Source organism: Girardinichthys multiradiatus, chromosome Y (assembly GCF_021462225.1).
Source record: "Girardinichthys multiradiatus isolate DD_20200921_A chromosome Y, DD_fGirMul_XY1, whole genome shotgun sequence".
NCBI lineage: Eukaryota > Metazoa > Chordata > Actinopteri > Cyprinodontiformes > Goodeidae > Girardinichthys > Girardinichthys multiradiatus.
The window spans coordinates 12,818,373-12,839,927 of NC_061818.1; the positions used below are offsets into that span (position 1 = coordinate 12,818,373).

At 41.2% G+C, this 21,555-nt stretch overlaps 1 protein-coding gene across 1 annotated transcript in view; it reads left to right on the plus strand.

The window, feature by feature from the left end:
- Window positions 1–21,555, plus strand: part of LOC124863878 (microtubule-associated serine/threonine-protein kinase 1-like) — a 97,913-nt gene that overhangs the window by 57,854 nt on the left and 18,504 nt on the right. Inside the window, exons 6-9 of the mRNA XM_047358417.1 lie at window positions 3,751–3,911; window positions 17,160–17,235; window positions 17,893–18,102; window positions 18,971–19,072. Coding sequence (XP_047214373.1) covers window positions 3,751–3,911; window positions 17,160–17,235; window positions 17,893–18,102; window positions 18,971–19,072 — 549 coding nt within the window. The remainder of the gene's footprint in view (window positions 1–3,750; window positions 3,912–17,159; window positions 17,236–17,892; window positions 18,103–18,970; window positions 19,073–21,555) is intronic.

Sequence of the window (21,555 nt, forward strand, 5' to 3'; positions counted from 1 at the left end):
TCTTTCAGGCCGTGATGAAGAAGCGTCTCTGGTGTAATAGCCATGGGAAGGGCAGGTTTCTAAAGACCAGACTCAAAAACGCAGATGTTGAACTCAAATCCCATATATGTGTGTATTTGTGTGTGAGAGAGGCTGAAGAAAAAGTTTAGTATAGGTTCAGATTTTGCACACAGAAATATTATCAGTCAGTCAGTCAGTTGTCCACCTTCCTTCCTTCCACAACATGAACTATACTCCTTTCTAAAAAAAACTTTATTTTCGCATCTCTAATGTCCCTTTTCACTTTTACCTTCTTTTCCGAGTGGTTGCAATATTTAAGACAAACAAAACTTCCTTCAGGAAAGTTTTAACTCTTTAACCTCTTAATTGATGCACTCTGTGCTTTTTAATATTCTTCTTATGTTTTTTCTTTTATTTTTTTCCATCTGCATCCATCAACTGTTTTACTTTAAACTATTTAAACTTTTTTTTTTTTTTACTATTTAACTTATTTACACTCAAACTTCCACGCTGTGAAAAACCAAACTTATCTTCCCAAATTAAAGCACATTTAACACAATCATCCCCACTTTTTCCTTTCATTCTGGAGGAGACACCCCTGATGCCTCAAGGTTCCGGAACCATTTTTTTTACCTGTTCAGCGGCACGTCTGCCGTCTGGCTTTTCTCCTTTATGAGGTGTAGAAAATTGCAAAAAACCACCCGCAAAACCCTGTGTTTTGCTTTATCTTATTGTTACCAATAAGAACCTCCCTGTTTTTCCTAACAGGGTAACCGGGCCCTCAGCTGATGTCCTCCCTCTCGCAACTCCGGAACCTTATTAATTAGTTAGGAGATGATGGTTAATGTGTAATAAAAAATAATATACATTATATCATACAGAGCAACTTCTCACCCAGATATATTTGAAGACAAATAGTTCGGATCCAATCGGCCAGAAGCCGCAGGCGGGCATGAGAACTCCCCTCCGTAAAATGGAGGTGGACTGAGGGCAACGTCTCCAGGCTGGCCAGGCATCCGTGTCCCCCTCCTGCGGTTTCCTCTGGCACGTTAGATCCTGTTCGTGACGCTAAAATTGTTGTGAAATTTTCTTATCAAAGTGTGAGAGAAGTTGACTCATAACAAGAGAAAATCCGGACTTTGTCTTTATAAGTTTTATTCAAAGGCATTCAGCATTTGAAGACCCTGACACTGAGGTTAGTCAGTGAAACAGAGCCCCGATCAACATTTACACACAGTATTTATACCAGAACATAACAGTGTTATCTCAACACTTCAAAGAGTCTGTGTTTTATGACCCTAGACCCTCCTGCTTTTTCTGAGGCATCACCCTAAAGCATGTGTTTTAACCATTAAACTTCTGATAATGGCTTTACAGCTTCTTCTTCTAACACAGATGTTCTGAGGAGTGAAGTAACCTAAAGGTCATACACATTGGAGCACTTAATAAAAGAATTTTCATTACACTCCATTTGTATGTATCAAAAGAATTTCCAAATTTCCAATCACCAGCTTGAATCCCAATTAATGTTGAGATTACAGCTCAGAAAGTTGGACATTCTTCTTTAACCCAGACCTGAACATCCAATATGGCTCCATAGAACCTGGTGATCTTTAGTAATAACCTGTTAATTAGCAGTTCTGAAATTGTACAGAAACTTTACAGTGGCTCCCAGTAGAGCACATACGACAATTAATATGCTGCTTTATTGTGATAGGTTTTTTTCGACAAATATTGTGATATTCATGCTATTCAATTTCTTCCTGTGTTAATTTCCAGTGATGTTGAAAAATAAAATCCATTTACATCTTTAGCTTTCCATCAGACTTCTCAAGGTTTCGGGCAAAACTGACTGGTGTTTTGGAAGTTTTGGAATATTTCATCCGCCTCAATTAAAACCCCAGTTCCACCTGATAAAAAGAACCGCCAGTGCATGATGCTGCTACCACTATGTGTGGAAGTTATGTTATGTTGGTGATGGTGTCTTCTGTTTTGTGGTATTGTGGCCAAAAACCTTTAGTTTGATTTAATCAGACCATGATGCATCCTACTACAGCACTTTGGGAGATTTTAGTTAGGCCTGGATGATTTCTCTGGAAGGAAAGGCTTCTACAGGGCAACCATACTCCTTATTCTTGACTTATAGGAAATTTTTTTTTTTTTTTGTCACATTTAGAAAACAACCAGTACTTGGCAGAAACTCCTGCAGCTTCTTCAAAATTGCTGTTACCCATTTTGGAGAAACGTCCAGTTTCTATACTGTCACTGTTGTCCCATATTTTCTCATATATAATGTTGTGGATTTATTATCAATTTATTTATTGATACTTTTATACAGTTTTAGTGATACCCTTTATGTAAAGAATGGAAATAAGCAAATGTTATAAAGATTCTTTATTTCATGTTAGCAGATTCTCTATACATTTAGTATGCCCTCAATAAACAAAGCATGATTGATCAAAGCTTTAGTTTATATACACACTTTAATATCTTCAGGCTATTGCATCTTTTTTTCTACATTTCTTCACTTAACAGATTTGTTTGTTTTCCCGCTGTATTCAACAGGATAGTAGGTCACATAAAGGCAGAAAAAGTTTTAAAATGATTTGTCACCAGGAGGGCTAGACAACAGGTTTACACTTTCAGTATGTAAATGAACCATTTTTACTTCTTAATGCAGCAAATTAAAAGCTAATTTCACATAAAAAGTATCTCATTTCTGAGAAAACCTCAAACGTGAAATGTCTTTAAGACATTTACAGCTCTCACTCTGCAACTGCTGCCATGTTTGCAGAGTTAAAGCACACAGCGCTGCTGCTGAAAGAACTGTGACAATTTGGGCAAAAATAAAATAATTTCTTTTTTTACTATCAATCATATCGGAATATTGATTATTTTGACAACCCTAGCCCCAGCCATATTGAATGATAAACCTGGGGAATTCCAACTTCTGCATTCTTTTATTTCCAACAAAAAATGGGAAAAATTAAACAAGAACAAACCATAAATCTACGACTAAATCCCATAACTGCCAGGTCTTTCAGGATGGAGTACAGGAATTATTTGCTTTCAAAATTAAAGCCCACAGGTTTTAAATGGTTAAACCAAAACTGTAATAATTTTACCACAAGGTATTTCAAAACCTATTTAGAGCCCTGAACAAAATATAGACGTTAGACAAGTGAAAACTGTGTGCGACTAGTGGCCATGTAGAAACCTACCTGCATCATGTGTCTTTTTCCCGTTAAAGGTAAAACCGTAGCATGTATGTAATTAACAAAGAGACCTAGTTCCCACCCTATCACCCACCCTTTCCGTTTTGAATCAGTCTGTCACCTATGATAAATCAGCGATATCGATATCTTAGTCAGACAGATAATTGGATGGGGACCAGGTCTTTTGATGGACAGATTCATGAGTTTGGCTCTGAGGCTTACAGGAAGACTTCATTAACATTTCAGTTGTGGTCTGTCATCCTGCTGTCGGGGCCCAATCTAGAGACACTGTATTTATATAGCTTTTAGAGCCTCGCCTATTATGCTTCAGTCACTGCATGTCTCTTCCACGTCTTTTGTTGCCACTCATTTTCTGGCCCATCATCTGTTTAATCTTTCCAAATTGGACTTCACTCCTACAAACGTTCATCCTGATTTGCCAACTCTTCCCCTTTGCTTCCAACTAATTTCCTCCCTATCCTCGTTTTCTTCCCCTTTCTTCTCCTCCTCCTTCCCTTCTTCTCTCTCCATCCAGTCCTCCAGCTCCTCCCAGGAGCGGCTGCATCAGCTGCCTTCCCAACCCACCATGGATGAGCTCCACTTCTTATCCAAACACTTTGGCAGCACTGAAAGCATCACAGATGACGACGGGGGCCGCTGCTCCCCCCACATGCGCCCGCGCTCCCGCAGTCTCAGGTCAGCAACACCATCAGCAGCAGCACGCCAAGAGATTAAACAGTGTCTGCTGCCAAAAACACTTTCATCTTGTTTGTTCTTTCTTCATTAATGCTCCAGAATTAACAGAAATATCTGAATTGCATCTTTGCAAAGAAATGGAAAACAATTATTGTTTACTTCTCTCAAGGCTAAGTGCCAATAGCCACTGACGTCAACATGCGAATCAGGCAAAACTCGGCTAAATATCACAAACACTTCCCTGGGCTCTGAGTATAGTGTCAACAATGAATTTGGCCGGGATTCCATCCTGATTGGATGTAGACTGACAGGGACACAGAAAGAGATGAAAGGTGACTTGTACAGTATATTATTATACATTACAGGTAGAATCTTCCTTAAAATCACTTCCAAAACCTCATTGTCATATTTTCTTTAACAATAATCTTAAAAGTGTGGCATGCATTTGCATTCAATACGTCTAAGTCCACACTTTGCAGAACAACATTTTGCTACATCGAAGTCTTTTGGGGTATCACTGTATCAGCTTTGCACATCTAAAGAATAAAATCTTCTTTGTAAAATAACTCAAGATCAGTTTACTTGCCACAACTTCTCAGGTGGATTAAGGCCTGGACTTTGACTGGATCATTATAACACATGAATATGCTTTGATCTAAACCACTGCAGTATAGCTTCGGCTGCGTGTTTATAGTCACTGTTGTGCAGGAAGGGGAATTTTCGCCTCATTCTGAAGTCTTTTTCAGCCTCTAGCAGGTTTTCTTGCAGGCCTGTATTTAGCTTCGTCCATCTTCCCATCAACTCTGACCAGCTTCTCTGTCCCTGCTGAGTATGTTCAGGGTGGTGTGTAGAGTAAGTTTTCTGCCACAAAATATAAAATTCTGGTTTTATTTGACCAAAATACCTTCTTTCACATCTGCTTCATGGGATGTGGCAAACCTTAAATATGACCTCTTCTGGCTTTCTTTCTATAATCACTTTCTTCTTGCCACTCTTGCAAAAAGATATTTGTGAAGTGTACAATCAGCAGTGGTTCTTTAAACAAATCAACCAGCCTGGTCTAACGCTCTCTGTAGTTCCCTCAGAGTTATCATAGGTGTCTTGGCTGCTTCTTTAATAATTATATCCTTCAATTAAACAATGTCTTAGAAGCTTTTCAGTTGTGCTTTAATTCAATTCAATTCATTTTATTTATATAGCGCCAATTCACAACACATGTCTCAAGGCACTTCACAACAGTCAGGTTCATACATTCCAATTAATCCTAACAATTGAACAGTACAGTCAGAGTTAGTTTTTTATTCAAATTGGATAAAAAGTTTTTCTATCTAAGAAAACCCAGCAGATTGCATCCAGTCAGTGACTTACAGCATTCACTCCTCCTGGATGAGCATGTAGAGACAGTGGACAGTCACTGGCGTTGACTTTGCAGCAATCCCTCATACTGAGCATGCATGTAGCGACAGTGGAGAGGAAAAACTCCCTTTTAACAGGAAGAAACCTCCAGCAGAACCAGGCTCAGTGTGAGCGGCCATCTGCCACGACCGACTGGGGGTTTGAGAGAACAGAGCAGAGACACAAAGACAACAAAGAAGCACTGATCCAGGAGTACTTTCTATGGGAAGGAAAAGTAAATGTTAATGGATGTAGCTCCTTTAGTCGTTTCACCTAGAAAGAAAGAACAGATAAACTCTGAGCCAGTTTTCAAGGTTAGAGTCTGAAAAAGAGCACATATAATTAGTTACAGTAAAAGCTCAGTCAATCGCCATGTCTAGGAGAGAGAAAGGGTTAAACATTAAAAGACAGGGCTATGTGGATCATTGGTAGAGGGTGAGCATTAAGTTGTTGCAAGCAGAAGCTCGGACGATTCCCCTCTCCAGAAAGGTGTCACAGGTAGACACAGAGCCAGGCCAGGTGTAGCTTCTAGGAAGAGAAAAGAGAGAACAAGGTTAAAAACTGAAATAACAGCAAATAATGCAAAATTGGAGAGTAGTGTGAGAATGTAGCGAAGAGGGTGAAAGTGGTCGTTATGTCCTCCAGCAGCCTAAGCCTATAGCAGCATAACTACACAGATAGTTTCAGTTCAGATTATTTAATTAAACGGCACTTATTTACAACAATGTCGTCTCAAGGAACCCCACAAAGGGTCCCACTGATGGTCATTGTTATACTAAAAACCACAAGGATTGGGATACCTCTCTCTGTCAGACTGATTATAACCATTGGAAAAGAGAAGGGGTCATACAGGTAACAGACATGGAGGGTGTGTTTGGACCTCAACCATAACTGAGCCGGTTTAGGCTAAACCTGACTCCCCCTTACTCCAACCAACAGGGAGGTAGGAAGGCTCCCTCCCTGATAAACTAAGCCACTCTAACTATATCTAACTATAAGCTTTATCCAAAAGGAAAGTTTTAAGCCTAGCCTTAAAAGTAGACAGGGTGTCTGCCTCATGGACTAAAACTGGGAGCTGGTTCAACAGGAGAGGAGCCTGATAACTAAAGGATCTGCCTCCCATTCTACTTCTAGAGACTCTAGGAACCACCAGTAAACCTGCAGTCTGAGAACGAAGTGCTCTGTTAGGAACATATGGAACAATCAGATATCTGATGTATGATGGAGCTAGATCATTTAGGGCTTTATATGTGAGGAGGAGAATTTTAAATTCTATTCTGGATTTAACAGGGAGCCAATGAAGGGAAGCTAAAATAGGAGAAATATGTCCAGCCTTGAAATAACAAATGCATGGACTAGTTTTTCAGCGTCACTCCTGGACAGGATATTTCTAATTTTGGCAATGTTCCGGAGGTGAAAGAAGGAAATTCTAGAAACCTGTTTAATATGGGATTTAAATGACATTCCTGGTCAAAAATAACACCGAGTTTTTTTACTTTATTACTGGGGGTCAATTTAATGCCATCCAGGTTAAGTGATCGACTAAGCAGTTTCTTTTTTGAAGACTCCGGTGCAAAGACGACAACTTCTGTCTTGTCTGAATTTAGAAGCAAAAAATTTAAAGTCATCCAAGTTTTTATGTCTTCAAGACATGCTTGTAGTCTATCTAACTGGTTGGGCTCATCAGGATTTATGGATAAGTAAAGCTGAGTGTCATCAGCGTAACAGTGAAAATTTATCCCATGCTGCCTGATAATTTGACCGATTGGAAGCATATATATATGTAACCGATTCTTGCTGCACTCCAAAGTCTCAGAGCAGACCAAATAACCCCTCGACTCTGCGTTGTGTGATTTTTTTTATGAAGGAAGACAAGGAGTTTCTGGTCGATCAGACATTTTATTTCCTGCGTGAGAACATAACGGGTTCGTATCAGTGCAATCGGCTTCAGCTTCGTACAGCACACTCTGGTGCAGCTTTCACAGACTGGCCAGATTATTAAAACAAAAATTACAATGTACAATAAAGAATATAATAATAAGAATATAATACAAAAAAAGTGTGTACCTGCGTGAGAACATAACGGGTTCGTATCAGTGCAATCGACTTCAACTTCGTACGGCACACTACAACAGAGCTTCATGTTAGCATTTAGCTTTAGCATGCAAGAGTGTCTTTCTATATTAAACAAACTGAAAGTGCAAAAACTGGTGTCAAGTACACATCCAGTTCGCACCCACCACTCTCAATGTGTATAAATTCATAAAGACATGTTTTATGGATTGCTAATGTTTTTCTATGCTCTGTGCTGAAAAACGCAACTCACCTCTGGTGCAGCTTTCACAGACTGGCACCGAATACCGTAGCCAGCAGCTTATAACCAGCCACACCGAGAGGGGGACGCTATTTCCCCATTGCACTTATACATAAAGCAAGTGGAATTGTACAACTTAACTACTGTTACATTCCCCCCTGCTGAATTCCACTTGCACCCACAAAAACAAAAACCAAACCAGGTACACCACAGCAACCCAGAAAAGAACAGAGAACAAAAACACAAACACAGACAGTTCCTAATAGCTCATACACAGCTATTAAAATGTGATAAATCAACTCAGCAATCCCAGACAGTACGGTTACAAAAACAATTCCAGTCAGAGGACTATTCTCAAAAGAATCAGCACAAGAAGATGGCCAGACCCCTTCATCATGCATGAGGGAAGCAAAAAATAATAATATGCCCATTACATATTTTACTGTATTGCAACCATATGTCATCCTGACAGAGATAAATCAACGTAAAAACATCCCCACAGTTATGAAACCCCAATTCTCATTTCAGACACAACAACAGGAACTAGCACCCTACAGAACAGAAACCTTTTCAGTCTTCTGATGCATCATCTCAATCAATCTAGAAACAGGTTTAAGTAACCTTCCCACCCTTGACCTAGCATGAGTCCGTCCCACCCCGTCAACAACAGTTTGGTCTCTAGTGGGAGTGATGGTTTCAGGTGAGCCATAGACCTGAACCAAAGGCAAACATTCTGTGTCACATTCAGCAGTGGATGGCACCTCCATAACAGCGCTTTCCAGTTGAGCATCCTCATTCATCAGCAACTTGTCAGACACCTCAGATGGTAAATCAGAAACCCAAGCTTCTGTCCTGTACCCAACAGATGTCACAGACACATCGCAGACAGCTTCTCCATCACCATCAACCATCAGCGAGCCAGAGTTAGAAGACACACCCCCTTCATCCTGAAAAGAGTCATCCACGAGAGGGAGAAAGTTCACTGGCATAATCAGGTTGCGGTGCACAACCTTCCACTGCCCTGTGGCATCATTCTGCAGCTTAAATGTGTGACTCGTGCCATTCTTGTCAACAACTGTATAGACAACACTCTCCCAGCAATCTGCAAGTTTTCTTTTGCCACGCCCCTTTTTGTTGGCCAAAAAGACGCGGTCACCAACCTCCAGAGGGGATCCCCTAACTTTCCGGTTGTAGAGATCTGTGTGGCGCTGCAACTGTCTACATGCCACCTCTTGTGCAATTTCCACAGCCTCCTTGAGGTCTTTCCTTAATGTCAGAACATATCGATCATAATCCGCGATGTCATGATGGTCAATGACCAAACCAAAGATTACATCAATCGGGAGTCTCGGCACCCTGCCAAACATTAACAGAAATGGCGCATAGCCAGTCGTCTCGTGGACGGTGCAGTTGTATGCAAACGTGAGGGCTTTCAGCGCATCAGGCCACCTCTGCTTAGCTCTTGGGGGTAAAGCACGAATCATATTGCCCAAAGTGCGGTTCATCCGCTCACAGGAACCATTCCCCATTGGGTGATATGGAGTTGTGTGGGACTTCTGGACACCAGCAACACTTAACAATTCTGAGATTAGCGCACTCTCAAAATTCGCTCCCTGATCAGAGTGCAATCGTTTAGGAAAGCCATAGATGCAAAAGTAGTTATGCCGCAGTTGGTGCGCCACTGCTTTAGCAGACTGGTTGGGGCATAAAAAGGCATGTGCCATCTTTGTGAAGTGGTCAGTGACCACAAGCACATCCACTGATTTGTTTGCAGAGTCCTCTGCTGACCAAAAGTTTATGCAAACCAGTTCAAGGGGCTCTGATGTCCTGATGTTCTCCTATGGTGCTCTAGCCTCCGGCTAAGGTGACTTGCTAATAACGCATCGTTTGCAGCACTGCACATACTCTGCCACCTGTTTAGCCATGCCAGGCCAGTGAAATCTTTGCCGGGCAAGATAAAGGGTTCTTCGTCGACCTTGGTGACCCGCTTCATCATGGACCCCCTTCAGAACAGTAGAGCGCAGGGCCGGTGGAACAACATACAGGTAGGTTTTAGCCTTTGTTACAGGATTCCTAGAGACTCTATACAGTACACCATTTTTCACAGTCAACTTGGTCCATGTTTTCAGAAGTCTTTTTGTATCAACCGTTTCATTAGCTCGTTCCCTCTTTGACGGTCTCCGGCCCCTTTCCACATAGAAGATCACCCTACACAATGCATTGTTAGACCGCTGTCGCCTCCCTAATTCTTCTTGTGATAAGATTGCAGAATCAGATAGATCTGGTGTGACCACAGTCTGGGAGAACTGAGGCAGGAGAAAAGCATGCTTCCACACCTTGGAGTCATGGTCTCTAAAAACTTGGAAAACAGCTCCCACCTCAGAAGATGTCATTCCCCCAGCCTGCACAACAGCTGTGCACTGAGAAAAAATAGGCTGGCCATCGCCTGGGGTCTTTTCGGCTGAGTGAACAGTCCATCCGAAGGCCTCCTGTACTCCACCCGTGACAACTGCTTCTGCCTCAGCCAGAAGATCATAATATGGCACTGTTATTAAGCGATGGGAGGTACTGGGCTGCACAAAGGGTTCCCTACTCAGTGCATCAGCAACCACATTTTTAGGACCAGGAATGTATTTTATGTCAAACTGGAAGGGTGCTAGTTTTGCAATCCACCTCTGCTCACATGCATCCAATCTTGGCTTAGACAGTATGTAAGTCAGAGGGTTATTATCTGTCCATACTGTAAACGGATGACCCCTTAACCAATGATGAAACTTATCACACACCGCCCACTTCAACGCAAAGAACTCCAGCCTATGTGCAGGATACTTGGACTGTGCGTGACTGAGTGTCTTACTGGCAAAGGCGATGGGCCTGGATGTAGAAGCCCCAGCAGGAACCTGAGACAGCAATGCACCAAGACCACTGCTGGAAGCATCAACAGATGCATTCTACTGCAGTCTACTGTCGCTCCAGGAACTGTACACCTCCAGGACCCTGAAGCAGGCAGGGAAGATTCTGGCTGATCCCTCCCACCCCGTCACAGACTCTTTGAGACTCTCCCCTCTGGCAGGAGGCTGCGGTCCATCCGACCAAAACCTCACGCCACAAGAACAGTTTTTTCCCATCTGCCACCAGCCTGGTTAACAAAGCCCGGAAACCACCCTGACACTCTCCCTTTCCCCCACACCCCCCTTCCTTTTTTGCTGACAGGACACCTGTAACCTGTAACTCTATGTGTTACATTAACGCTCAGCTTGGACTCCTGCTTTACTTGCACAATGATTACCTGCACTGTTGTATTGCTCTTGCATCTTATACTGCTCTATACTTACTCTCACTCACTAAAACTGTGCACATATATTTATATTATATTGTAGATATGTTTATACTGTTTAATTTGTATTGTATTGCACCGACTACGCCAAAACAAATTCCTTGTATGTCCAAAAACGTACTTGGCAATAAAGCTTTTCTGATTCAGATAGAAGGAAGGGCTCCTCAAAGTTTGGATGGGACAGGAGTACTCGATCCAACAATACCTGCTTCAACTCACAGAAAGCTGTCCTGCATTCATCCGTCCAATCCTCCTCACGAAGCTTTGCACGTGCCAGCCGGCGCCTTTTTCTCGGACCCCGAGGACCTTTATCCCCAGATGTCAGCCGGAACAAAGGTTTGGCAATAGATGAGCAGTTCTGAATGAATTGTTGATAGAACATTACCATTCCCAAGAACGAGCGAACCTTCTGTTGGGATGGAACACTTGAACCTTCTTCCATGAGGTCTGATTCCGTAAGGGATGTAATGGATGCTATTTTGTCAGGGTCTGACCTTATCCCTTCAGCATTAACAATGTGTTCCAGAAATTTCACGGACTGCCTCAGGAAATAGCACTTCTTTGGTGCCAACTTGAGATTGTGAGCCTGCAGCCTCTGGAAAACCATATGTAAGCGCTGCAGTGCCATTTCTGTGGGGGCAAAAACCAGGACATCGTCAAGATAACACAGCACACTGAGGAAGTTCTGATCTCCGAAAATGCCCAACATCATCCTCATAAAGATTGCCGAACTGTTGCATAATCCTTGTGGCTTACGATTATATTCGTATAACCCAAATGGCGACGTAAATGCTGTGTACTTACGATCTTGCTCATGCACCTCCACATTATAATAACCTGAAGTCAGATCCATTGTAGAGAAAAATCTGTTCCCTCCTAAAGCAGCCAGCGCATCAGCTGGATGCGGAAGTGGGTGGGCATCTTTGATAGTTCTAGCATTAAGCCAGCGAAAGTTATTACAAATTCATAAATCACCAGTCTTTTTCCAAACTAAGACCAATGGTGATGCAAACTCACTGCAAGACTTCCGAATTATTTCACGTTCTTCCATTTCATTCAGAGCCTGTCTTAAGTTTTTCATAATGAGTTGGTGGCACACGTCGGCATGGCAACCGGAACGGTTCGTCATCCACCACTCGAATCCGATGGAGACAGCCTTTAGCTTTGCCGCAATCTAGCTTGTCTCGTGAGAAGATGGACTCAAACTGGGCTATGAGGTTGACCAGATGCTCTTTGCTAGCTGTTGCCACGGCACATGAGTCGATATCAATATCATACAGCCCCAGATTTGCAGCACAGCCTGCAAGGGTTACTACCACCTGTCACTTGCTGTGAAGATGGATTGATCTGGAAGGGTAGAGACATCAGTGACTAGACTCTGCTCATCATTGCATTGTGCCGAGTCAGTCGGCAGTTGTATATTCTGCTGTAAGTAGCAGCCAGTGAGGTTGAAGTTCTCCACCCAGCACAGGTAAACACATCGCCAACTTCAGGTTTCGTTTTAGAGTCATTGGCTTATCAAAGGGGTTTAACACTTTTACAGGGAGCCACCCATCACTGGTCAGAATATGCCACTGTTCTCCCAACCAAACTGATCTTGGCCTTGACCTTGCTGCGGTGGGTTCTATCACTACATACGGCCCACCTCCTCACTATTTATTAGCTGCAGCCGGCCCCAAACCAGGTGCTCAGTCAAAGCTCCAAGGTGATGGCTCTCTTTATCTTGACAGTTCCAATCTTATCACCAACACTCTCTGGAACCACCACTTCCAACATTAAGCTCAACACATTTTTAGCAGACGTATCCTCAACATTCAAAGTCTTGCTGCATGTCTCCCCTAAATCTCCTTTTCCCTTCAGGTGATTAACCAAATACCTCATAAGGTTGCTGCCTACAATAAGGTCCTCACTTTGTCCTGCAACCACCAGCATAGGCACCACAACTTTGCAGCCATACATCTCCATTGCAACATCACACACACCTGTTGGAACTGTTCTTGAACCGCCACAACCAATCAGAATAACATCAGTGGATTGCAAGGTGGAGGTCTGCAATACTGCATGATGTAACAGCTGTGACATCAGATCGCTGCTGAGGGTGCAGGCCATGGAACCTTTATCGAGCATTGCTTTAACAGAGACTTTGCCACCCAGAGTCACATTTTCATAGAACAGTTCGTCATGCTGTTTTAATCTTTGGGTATTCTGAAGTACTGGTCGACGTCCTAGCTGTCGTTCCTCACAAACGGTGTGGTATATAGACTCCAAATCAGCAAAATCAGTCTGTTCAGGGGCAACTTCCGGCCTAACACTTGCCCCCTCCACATGTAGGCCAACTAGTTTCCCAGCTGCTGAGCAGCTTATTCCCAACCCCTCGCTTTGGTAGGTAGGGCCCTGGGGCACCGAGCCCGTGTGTGGTCAGCAGCATAGCAGAGGAAGCACAGCTCATTGACTCTACAGTGGTAATAGGTAGAGTGTTCAGTGTCACTGCAGATTGCACAAGGCATTACTTTTTGTGTTTGGTTCCGATGACCTCTGACATCATCTTTAGCAGGTAGCTTTGCTTGTCGAAGCTGCCCCTCCAGAACTTTTTCTAACAGGGCTATCACATGATCAAGACGATCAGCAGGCGCTTGTGCATTAAGTCCAACAGAGGGTACTGAGGTAGAGGCTGGTGATGGTGCTGTATATTTACTACTGGATGTCACTTGTTGCATATGAGGACTCACCTCTTGTTGGTGAGAACTTAAGGCACTGGATGCACTAAGCTGAGGGCCGTACTTCTGATCTTTGCTATGTTCCAGCAACTTCTCATGCACGTCAGCAGCTGTCCACTGCTGCAGAGGCTTGCACTTGAAAATTAAAGACAGTTCCGAATCTGGACAGTGACGAATGAACATTGCAGTCAGTTTTTTTCGTCAGGTATGCAAAGGACTTATTCTGTCTTTTGAGGCAGTCTTCTGTTAGGTCCATGGCTCTGTTCAACCGCAGCCAGTAATCGAAGGGTCTCACCATAGTTAGGTAATGTGCGTAAAAATCAGCTAAAGGCATGTTTGAACAAACAGTGGTCACTAAAGTGTTGTTTTAGGATCTCAAAAATGGGCTCTGGGCCCACCTTAAGGTTAAGGATGGCTTACTACGTATGGCCTACCTGACTATCTCTCTGCCCTCCCCGACAATTACTAGCACTTCGTAACTTGCTCAGCTACTGGTACCCCTTTCTTTCAAATAGGTCATAATTTTCTCCCATTCTTGAACACTGCATGCTTCACTCCCATCCCTCTAAAACAAACAGGCTCTTAACATCAGATGTTACAATCACTTCAATAGTGAAGGTTCTGAGAGCACATTACTGGCAGACCCAATCCCACTGTTTCCCATTCCCAGCCTAAACGAGACCCATACAAGATGCAATCCTATCCCCATAGAAAACCCAATTTGTGTTGCTATCTCTGCATAAAGGCTCGTTGTAGTGGGTTCGGTGTCTGATTTGGGATGATGTAAATTATCACAGGCTCCATCAGCAGATTCCTCATGTGACTCAACAAAGATGGCCCAGGGCGTGGATGAAATTGGAGCTATCAGCCCACCTGCCCTACCCCTGCCAGCTGAATGCAGCGGGGAAAAACTAACCTTCCCCCTCCCTTTGCCAAAACTGGGAAAATCTGCCATGATTGAGCAGCTCTTCTATTTCATTCTCCTTTGGAGTGCTGCTACTGCCTCTGTTAAACAAGGTAGGGTTTCTTTTCCATTCTTCCCCCTTTTTTTTTTTAGTACAGAATCCCACCTCAATGTCCCAACGGAAACAGCAAATGGCGGGTTTCCCACACAGTCCACGTGGCGACTCCCACCACTGTCCAGGAAATAGACGGCCCCACCGCTGAACAGGATCACAGAAGCTCGGGTCACGACACCAATGTAACCGATTCTTGCTGCACTCCAAAGTCTCAGAGCAGACCAAATAACCCCTTGACTCTGCGTTGTGTGATTTTTTAATGAAGGAAGACAAGGAGTTTCTGGTCGATCAGACATTTTATTTCCTGCGTGAGAACATAACGGGTTCGTATCAGTGCAATCGCTTCAGCTTCGTAACGCACACTCTGGTGCAGCTTTCACAGACTGGCCAGATTATTAAACAAAAATTACAATGTACAATAAAGAATAAATACAAAGTGTGTACCTGCATGAGAACATAACGGGTTCGTATCAGTGCAATCGTCTTCAGCTTCGTACAGCACACTACAACAGAGCTTCATGTTAGCAGTTAGCTTAGCATGCAGAGGTGTCTTTCTATATTAACAAACTGAAAGTGCAAAAACTGGTGTCAAGTACACATCCAGTTTGCACCCACCACTCTCAATGTGTATAATTCATAAAGACATGTTTTATGGATTGCTAATGTTTTTCTATGCTCTCTGCTGAAAAACGCAACTCACCTCTGTGCAGCTTTCACAGACTGGCACCGAATACACCGTAGCCAGCAGCTTATAACCAGCCACACCGAGAGGGGGACGCTATTTCCCCATTGCACTTATACATAAAGCAAGTGGAATTGTACAACTTAACTACTGTTACATATAGTAAAGAGAATTGGCCCAAGTACCGAACTCTGTGGTACTCTACAATTAACCCTGGAGTTTAAAGATGATTTATCATTTACATGAACAAACTGTTGAACTTTACTGTTTCTATATTTACTGTTTCTATATTCAGAAGATGGATTGAACAGACATTTGTGAGATGTTCAAAGCTTGGGTGATTGTTTTAGACTCTCACCCTACTTTAAATTTCTCCACAAGTTGATCCCTAACCTTTCTGCTGTGTTTCCTGGTTTCCATGATGCTGTTTGTTCACTAAAGTTCCCAAACAAACCTCTGAGGATTTATGATGAGATTAAATTACACACAGGTGGACTCTATTTACTAGTCTGGTGAATTGGTTGAACTGGATTTTATTTTAGGGTATCAGAGTAAAGAGGGCTGAATACATATACATGCCACACTGGAACATTTTCCTTCCATTTTACATTGTGCAGGGCTTTTTGTTGATTGGTCTTTCACAACAAATCACAGTAAAATGCATTGAATTTTGAGGTATCAACGTGACCAAATATGAAAAAGTCTAAGGGGTGTCAATACATTTGCAAGGCACTATAGAGTAGCATTGTTTTAGTGCTGACCACGATATATTCTAGCCGTAATTAAGCAGGATTATTAGGATTTAGGATTATAAGTAACAAGATGTGGTGTCTTTTTAATGTGGTGCCTGATTTTCATAGCAAATGTCAAAAAAGGATGGACCATTTGGCATAAGGGCAGATTTTGAGGAATGTACATATTATGTAAGAGATAGATACATTAATTTAATTATGATGAACAAATCAGAATTTGTTTGCTAATTTACATTTTTGTAAGCATTTGTGCCAGTTGTAACTGATTATGATTTGTCTCAAACAACTGCAACATTATGTGTGTGTGTGTGTGTGTGTGTGTTTGAGAGAGAGAGCGAAAGCTAATGGTATTTCCAGGTCCAGAAAAAAGACAGAGGTCGAAAGCTTATAGAATAAAACAGCAACTCTGAGTCCTCCTGTTATCTGCACAAAGATTTGTTCTCTCTTGAAGCCTAAATGAACCACAGACATGTCTTGGTGTCTCATAGGCCAGTGCTTTTAAACCCTAGTCTTCAAGGCACATTGCCCAGCATGTTTTAGATCTTTCCTTGCTTTAACACACCTGATTCAGATGATTGCAGTTCAGCAAAAGCCTGTTAATCAGCCATTAGTGGAAATCAGGTGTGCTGAAGCAGGGAAACATCTGAAACATGTAGGGCAGTGTGCCTTCAGGATTGGGGTTGAAAAACACTGTTAGAAAATACATTTCCTTTTACACAACTTCTTACACATTTTTGCTTCCTCTGATTTCATTTTAAACAACCCACTGATACTAAAAATTGTTAACTTTGAGTCTTCTTTCCTTGTTAAGAATTTCCACACCGAAGAGAATAGCTGCTACTGCGATTTTGTTCTGTTTAGGGATGGTGAATTCACTAATCATTAAAATATCAAATTATTTAGTTTCTGACACGCCAATGACCCTTCAGGTCCAATCAAGCTAAAATTTGATTCTGGAAGACGGCTGATGTTTCAGTGCATCTCTGTTTAATATGTTCTTGTACTATATCAAGCCATTTTTACCTCTTACAGCCCGGGACGCTCTTCCTCCTGCTATGACAATGAGATCGTCATGATGAACCATGTGTACAAAGAACGTTTTCCAAAGGTAACATGCTGACTATGACAATTAGAAACACATTCAAATTTGCTCCACAGTAAATTTCTTTTTCAGCAAGAATAAAATTAATTGTAGTTGAATGAATAATCCCTTTAAAGCAGTAAAGCAACATTTCAGTTCTCATGGCAAATCCTATAAATTGGCTCTCCTTCCTGCTTGAACAAATTTGATATCAGGCATCCAGTGAGGGGAGCTCGGCACCTGATAAAACTATATCAAATCATATTATGTGATGCTACTAAGCCCTTTTACTGGTTTGCTCTCTCCCACAGCTCTGAATTGTTAAATAAAGGCTGGTTATCTCGTCTCATACGTTCTGCCTGAGGTTGATATAAGGAGGAAATTAGCTTAAAGCTTTTACAGTGATAAAAATCAAGCTGAGAATTTGCCAACGAATACATCTGTAGAAGGACCTTTTTGGGCTTGTTTTTATAAAAGTTAATCAGCAAAAACAGACATTGTGATATAATAAATATAAGTCCGCAGAGTAAGACTGTCACAATGATTAATATAGCAGCTTTGTTAATTTTAGTTCAAAGAATATTTTTTTCTAGATCCTATCTCATTCATTAATCCTACCACTTTCTATTCCCCCACATTTTCCTCTCACGCTTTCATTGTCACCCACCTTGTCTGCTCCACCAGGCCACAGCACAGATGGAGGAGAGGCTGGCTGAGTTCACCCAGGCCTTCTCATCCGAGAGAGATCTTCCACTGGCCGACGGAGTCCTCAGCTTCATCCATCATCAGATAGCTGAGCTGGCCAGAGACTGCTTGGCCAAATCACGCGAGGGCCTCATCACTTCTGTCTATTTCTTTGAACTACAGGAGAATCTTGAGAAGCTGCTTCATGACGTAAGTTAAAGTAGCTTGATGAATGTGGCTGTAGTGTACAGTGCTGTGAGTGGTCTTTGTGACTGGAAAAGCAATATATAAGTTCAGTCCATTTAGATGTAGGTAACTGTGGCTAATTGAGCATGTTTTTTGGCTGAGTAGATAAAACATATCATAGAATTCCCAACCCTTTTCAGTTAGCTTGACTGAATCACTTGATAGGAAGACACAAAGCCACAGAAAAATAACACTCTCACATCTTCTTTCTACTCATTTAACACTTCAGCATACTTATTTGTCACCATCCATATCCAAAAATCATATCACGTGTGCCACAGCTCTCAGACGTCCTGTATACCACACATATTATACACCACTGCTACAAAATCAACACTTTTTGCACCAATGACCCAATAATAACAATTTTTTTCTTGCACTATGCTAAGCAGATACTTAGAACGTGAAAGGGAAATGTATGGCATCACTTACTGTCTGATTAATATGTCTAATTATTATCTGACCACTTGGGCACACTCACAGGGCTTGAAAATTATTTCCAGCTGAACAGTTAATCCTTTACTATGGAAAAATAAAACAAAAATTTGACATCATGGGAAAATGATGTACTTGGACATGAGGCAGCAGAACACTGTGAATTCCAGCTCCCTGTTCTCAGTATACATCAATTTTTTAGAAAGAGAAGCACATCTAAAGTGTCATGCATACTTTAAAGATCTAAATGTTCCACAAAATCCACATACTGTAACACATTTTTTGGGGTTTCTGTATGGATTTTTCTCATACATCATGCTTAAACATCCTTATTCAAAAATGTAGACTGCTGTTCTACATGTGCATGTTTGTGCTACTCTCTCTGTCTCTGTGCTAGGCCTTTAAGCGCTCTGAAAGCTCTGAAGTAGCCTTTGTCACAGAGCTGGTGAAAAAGCTTCTAATCATCATTTCCCGACCTGCGAGGCTCTTAGAGTGTCTGGTAAGTTTAATTTTGCTGCGATGATCTTAGACCTCCTCCAGCCACACTGTTCATTACAAGGCATTTTAAAGCTCTTGTCACTTGAGGAAAACTGATTTTTTACTAAATAAACATGTGCATGTATACTGATTTTCAAGCTTTTAAGTACCCTGATCTTTTACACAGGAGGGGGTAGAAAATCAAAACAGGCAAAACCATAGGTGGAAGACTCTGCACTGGGCAAAGACATTTGCATTTAGATTAAAATTTGTCCTGCCACAGTATAGCTAATTCCAGCAGTCCTTCTGATTGGCTGCTTTCCAGTCTGAGTCAGTCATATTGTAACGGTGGTGTTATTTAATGTTGGAGGATGTCCAAGTGGGTGTTTATCTGTAGAGCCTAGTTTGACTGTTTTATAAGAGGATATCAACTCTGCAACCCCACATGACTCATTCCATGCTGAATTGGACTGGGTACAACAGCTGAAAAAGTGTCATGAAGAATTGATTTTTGTCCCAATGTACTAGCCACTGCTTTTGAATTGCATTATTTTGTCCTTGTCATTTTCCTGATGTCAGTAGTAACAAGATTCTATGATGGTGGCAGACGTTGCATTAATTGTACAGGCTTATGAGGCTTATAACAACTGACTTGTAGAATTCTGTTGTAGGAACTTATCATGGGATAAATTGATTGTGCAAATAAGATGTTTAGGACTTATAAAAATTGACACAGTTACGCAGAACCGTTTGTGTTTGTGAGCCCTTTTTGGTAATAAACCTATAAGGTACAAAAAGCCCAGTATTATATATTTATTTCTTCTATTTTTTGGATAAAGCAATTCAATATGATCAATGATCAATGTGATATTTAAAATAAATATGAGTCAGTAGGATGATATTATCCCCTATATGAACGATGGTAAAGGTCGTGTCATGGTTTGGGCTTTATTTGCAGATATGCACTACTCAGAATTTTTTGAGTAATTTCCAATCTGTCGCGTATGTAAGACATTGACCCGTATGTAAGACATTGACCTGGTCTTACCAGTTTTTGTTGATTGCAATTTCCGCTTTAGAACTATAATATAAGAGGATTTAAGGAAACATAAAATACTTTTGTTTACCCCCCTGCTGTGAGAGGTCCATAATTATTCATTTCGGTAGCAGAGGCAACATCATAGTGTCTGCTACTTTTTTAAATACAAGAAAGGACAAAATAAAATAAACATATTGGCAAGCACTAAAAGAAAATTCTGTCTGTAAGCTAATAGAGAAATGGGACGGTTTTACTTGCACACAAAGCATATTTAAAGAAGGATCAAATTTACATTTTGAAATGTCCAAGTCAATGTCCTGCCACTATTCTGATAAAATGTTTTGGGTAAATGTAATGAAGCAAATAATATTAGAAGATATTTTCACCTTGGATGTTCTGTGTTTCATCAGTTCCTTTTTTATATAAAAGAACTGTGTAACATCTGCTACTGAAAAGGTTTAAGTTTGTGTTTACATACATAAATTGCAAAGAAATAAATTGCTAGCTAGTATTGCTAATAGTGGTTAGCTTGTCACTGGGCTAAGCGATTAGCATATCCTAATGGTTTTCCAACTTGCAAATCAAACATAGTTAGGTTGGGTTAGTTGTCATTCCCAGATCCAAGTTCTGACTTCGGAGGTGAACTGGTGACCTAGCAGATGATCATGGTTCAACTGTTGCCCGCTTCAGTTCATTCAAGGAGTGCTGGGAATATTCCCTACCGCACTGCTCCTTTGTGTGATTTCTGTTTAAAACAAAGATTGGTGCTTAAACATTGTATCTTTTTTCGGTTTAGCATTGTATTTGTCTTGTAAATGGTTGTTTAAAAAAAAAATAATTATAACCAAGGGCTACCTAACTACCATCTGGTAGGTGCACAACTGTTTAAGAACTTTGGCTCCAGTCCATAATTTGCAACAAAAAACATTCGTCATATTTAATAAATTATGTTTTTGAAAAGTTTATTTACTTCAGTAACTCAATTCACTAAGTAAACCCTATATAGAGTACTTACACACAGAGCGATATTTATTCTGTTAATTATAATGATTTTCTGCTTATCGCCAATAAATAACATTTGGAGTAGAATATTAATCAGACCAATAAAAAGTTTTAATACAGAAATACAAGTTTAATGAAAACTGTATCCAATACCTGCTTAAAGGTTGTTATGGTCAAAGGGTACTTTTAATCTGACAGACAAGCCTCAGAATGCATATTTAAATTTTTTAAAATGACTGTATAAGTAGGTGGGAGCACGAGGGATGGTGGTGTATCTGTAACATATCTTATAATGTTGTAAATGCAGCAGCAGGCTTGTACAGCTAAGCCTAAAATGAATCATTCCACTGGGAGATTTTAGTTTTTAAACTGTTATCATTCCCCCAAGACATTTGTTTGGGATAGGAAATGAGACTGGCATTTCTCAAAAAGTAATAAAACAATGTGAAAATAGTATGGGTGGG